This window comes from Plectropomus leopardus, unplaced genomic scaffold, assembly GCF_008729295.1.
Source record: "Plectropomus leopardus isolate mb unplaced genomic scaffold, YSFRI_Pleo_2.0 unplaced_scaffold27805, whole genome shotgun sequence".
Lineage (NCBI taxonomy): Eukaryota > Metazoa > Chordata > Actinopteri > Perciformes > Serranidae > Plectropomus > Plectropomus leopardus.
Genome location: NW_024630274.1, coordinates 1 through 4439, shown reverse-complemented (window position 1 = coordinate 4439; position 4439 = coordinate 1). Strand labels below are relative to the sequence as shown.

The 4439-nt window shown below is 35.8% G+C and overlaps 1 protein-coding gene across 1 annotated transcript; it reads right to left on the bottom strand.

Moving 5' to 3' along the window:
• Window positions 1–138: 138 nt before the first annotated feature.
• Window positions 139–4408, bottom strand: LOC121937901 (5'-3' exonuclease PLD3-like; the record flags this gene model as incomplete). The annotated part of the gene is made up of 6 exons (XM_042481191.1): window positions 4310–4408; window positions 3398–3448; window positions 3010–3167; window positions 1655–1835; window positions 964–1081; window positions 139–266 (listed from the first exon to the last, which is right to left on the bottom strand). Coding segments are annotated over exons 1-6 (663 nt in total), but the record flags the coding sequence as incomplete, so codon positions are not given.
• Between the last annotated feature and the right edge of the window lie 31 nt (window positions 4409–4439).

Below are 4439 nucleotides of genomic sequence, written 5' to 3'. Positions count from 1 at the left end.
AAGAAGATTGGAAGATTCCCATTTACACATATCGGATAAAAAAATGTATTTCTGACTGATAACCTGTGAGAGAGTGTTCTGTGTGTGTGTGTGTGTGTGTGTGTGTGTGTGTGTGTGTGTGTGTGTGTGTATATATACCTGTGTGAGGGACCTCCAGTCCATGTTGGCACTACCAATGTAAATGTGTCTCTTGTCCACAACCCAGAACTTTGTGTGGAGGACGCCTGAGGTGAGCTCTCTCATGTTAACTGTCCTAATATCAGCTCCTGAAAAACACACGTGCATGAACGCACGCACGCACACACGCACGCACACACAATAATATGTTCAGCTACATAGCATAGAGCCAAAATAATAAACAGTCAGAATAATCTGCAGTAATCCTCAAATATTTAGAGAAATATCCTTTTTTAAAAAAAAAAAATAATTTGACATATATTTGTAATATTTAGAGAAAATTATTTGAATAAACAAGTCTGAAATTGTTTTAAGTGAAATTATAATATTTAGAGAAAAAATGATTTAAATCAAATCTAAACCTTTTGATTTAAAATTGTAATATGCAGAGAAAAAGAAAAAAAAAATTAAATTGTAAAAAAAAAAGGATTATTTGAGATATAATTGCAGTAATTAGAAGACGGTCTGGAAAAGCGACACAATAAATAAAATATGTAGCTTTTCAGATTCCATGTACGTACATTTGGACACAATCAGGCAGTTTCACACACAAATTAACTCTCAAAAGCAAAAAGAGTTAACATTAGTACTGGTTTATGTATTCAAAGACAAAAGAACTTACACAATTCAATGATTTGTCATGAACGGATGTTTGTGGCAGCAGAGGTGCTGAGTTTCACGTGAAAAAAAGTTAAAATCAAGCCATGAAAAGCCATAAGGCATTTTAATGCCTGGAAATGACAAAGAATAAGATCAGGTGTAACCAAAAAAGACTGTCAGTGTCACCTGACTTGTTGAGCAGTCTGAGGTCTGCTTGCGGTTGACTCTCCTGTGGCGTGTTCACTGCGATACGAACTGACAACTTCCCAGACAGTTCAGCTAGCGTCTTCAGAACGGTCTCACCCTGTGCACACAGCATAAAAATAATTTTAACATTGTAAATGTTATTCATGCTTCTGTAATCAAAAAGAAAACATTTTTCATGCTTTTCATTTTTAAAATAATACTAATAAGTCCTAGAAAAAGAGAGAGATGACTGGTTGCTCTGGCTATGGTCAAACGTAGGTCAAAAACCTGTCGGGTGCTCATAGAAAATGCTAACCAACAGGATAAACAGGAAGGAAATCCACGTGCTCCAAAAATGTGAAAAAAAAGAAAAATGAGGAGGAATTACATTAAAACGCCTTTATTAAAGAGGCTAAATCATTGAAAAGCACTACAGGTCTTCACCAGGGCTTTAAAAAAAATAGAAGTTTTTTTTAATGCCCAGTGGTCGAAACATGTTTCCTTTATTAACGATTTAGCCATTGTAATAAAGTTGTTTTTTTTTTAATGTAACTCCTCCTTGTTCTCCGTTTTTTTTTTTACATTTTTGGTGTGCTTGATCTTCCTTCTTGTTAATACTTATAAGTATGTTCACATTTAAATTTAAATGATCTTTTCTGATAAGTAAAACTCATCCACAGCTCCAGCTGACCTGATAGGCTGTCTGCTCATGAGTGCCGGTGTCTTCGTTAGTGAGCGTCCAATAGAAGGAGGCAATGTCAACACTGCTGCGAGCTTCAGCCATCAGATTGATCCAGGCCTCGAAGATGGAGGGGTGAGTGGTGCTGGAGTTAAACTCCAGTCCTTCAGGAATACTCTCCACCAGAACAATCCTGACAGCAACAAAGAGAGGAAATGATTAAGATAAATGAGTAATATGTGTACTCATGGTTCTGCCTGTGGAGAAGAGCTTGACCGATAAATCGACCATGACTATGATAGCTTATCACAGATGTATGACATATGATGCTATGTAAAGAGAAATTATAGTACAAAAATGATTAGGTAATTTGCAGGCAAACAGTCCACACTGTTACATAGTTTATTGCTTTTATAGATTTCAAAACACCTTGCCAAAGGACTGCAGTTGAAAATTGGCCTGGTGGCTAACACTTGCACATTTATCGAAATGTTGATTAATGTGTGTTGTCCATATGAATAAAAAAAATATATATAAGCTCAATTTTCATTTGTAAATATGCCCTGCTCAGTGCATACCTTGCCACAGTTCTCATAACTGTGGACCTCATGAGATTTACAAATCACCCCCTCACGTCTGGGTTTTATGTGGCACATTAATATGAGATAAGCAAAGTCTGTGTTTTACTCTAATTTACATGCTTTATCTCCCAGATATGATGCGCACAGTCATTTGTAACTCTAAACAACACAGAAACACTACACACCACCACTTGTTATATCTACTGTTTACATCATTATTTTTCTTTTAAATGCAATTAAACAAACAGAACCGATACTGCTGCACGTTGCCACTCTTCATCTATCACATCACCTTTTGAGTTTTCGCTCCTCTGATGGACCTGAGCTTACTCTTCCTGCGAACAGGTCTCCAGAAATTAAATATAGAGAAAACAAACAAACAAAAGAACTAAAAATAAATATTACTTTTTTTGTCTTTCTGCTTGTTTTCTCTATTTTCTATTTTACATGTTTGCAATAATTCAAATCAAACTGAATCGAATCGCATCAAATCAACTCAAATCAAATCAAGCTTAACTTTAAAGCCAATGTGAATGAGATATGCTTTAAATAACAGAAAGTTTAAATACCTAAAGTTCCATCACAACTAACATGGCTTCTTCTGCTGATGAAGACCTTCCAACAAGCTGCAGAATCCAGGTAAGCTATGAACTTTGAATTCAGTTTAAACCAATCTTTGCTCTCCAATGATCAATCCTGAGAAGTGCTTACAACAGCTATTCAAACAGTTAATTTGACAGCTGAATAACTGTTGGCGTGTCCCTGTGCATGCAGGTGTTCGCTTACTTGCAGGGGTCTGAGCAGGACTCGGCCTGCGGCAGACGGAGGCTGCTGCTCGGGGCAGGATGGGAGGAGGAAACACGCGGTGTCAGGAGGTGATAGAGGGCTGTGGCGGCCAGCAGCACAGTGGAGATGGTGGCCAGAGCCATCACACATCTGGAATACTGGAAGGAGGCGGGGACAACACTTAAAAGATGCGGCTGTCGATCAACATTAAGTTAATAATATTTATCTCTGAATGTGTATTTCTTTGTGAGATGTGAAGACTGTGATGGATTCTGCATCATTGTTTTTTTGTGTTTGGTTATTTGGTGTTTTGTAATGTAAATACACAAAATTAAGTAATAAAGTAAAGTTGATACACAAAATACATCTTTGCGTTTCTGTAACGTACCACCTGTGCCTTCCTGTGGGATTCCTGTCGCCTTTTCTCCATGTCAAACAGCTATAAGGCATCAGGAAAAACACATTAACACAATCAGCATACAATATTTTGAGGATTTTAATACAACCTCAGCAAATACGCAATGTGCATCATGTGATATTTTTTTCATTTGGAACACCATGTTTGAGACTAGGGCTGGGTGATATAGCTTTAAAATATTTTAAGGCTATATCGCGATACAAAATATATATTGCAATTTTTTTAAATGTCCTTTAAGATAATGTTAACTTCTTAAATGAAAAAAATATTGAACGAACTACAGTTACAATAAAGTTAAATAAAGTAGCTACTGTTAAATAAAAAAGTTGCGCACACAACTGTTAATAATAATAAAATATGGTTTAAAATTTAAAAAGTATTGATAGAATTAAATAAATCAAAGTGGGATCCATGGTGCTTTTATGTCAGGGTGACATGAGATGATCTGTCAGTTTATGACAGATAATAAGGCGTAACTCCCCTATTTTTATCTGATGAACAAGCTCACTGACTTTCACAGGAAGCATTTTCTTAAAGCACAATGTCTAAAATACAATACAAATTATTAGGACTGCATCAATGAATCAGTATAAATAATTATTTTAAATAACAGCTGGATTAAACTTTTAGGCCAAAAAATGTTAAATGTCTCCATGTTTGTTGAGATGTTTAAAGTTATCAACAAGTTTCTAAAACATAAAGTTAATTATAACAATGGAGAAACTTTACCAAGTAAATGTTTGGTATTTTTAATCCAATATCTCATTTAGACAAATATTCAAAAGTGGAAATTATTCAAAACCTGTGTCGGCACAAACAGTAAGAATTTTCTGTTCATCAGCTCATGGATTTAATTCACTGCAGCACCTGAAATTACTTTACCTGGTTGTAAGCGATGTCCGTCTTCATTTTCAGAGATAGAATGACATCTGATTTGATAGATATCAGCAGTGTGAGCTCAGGTCAGATGATGCTTCACAGCTCTGAGACCAAAAAACGGGAACAAAACACA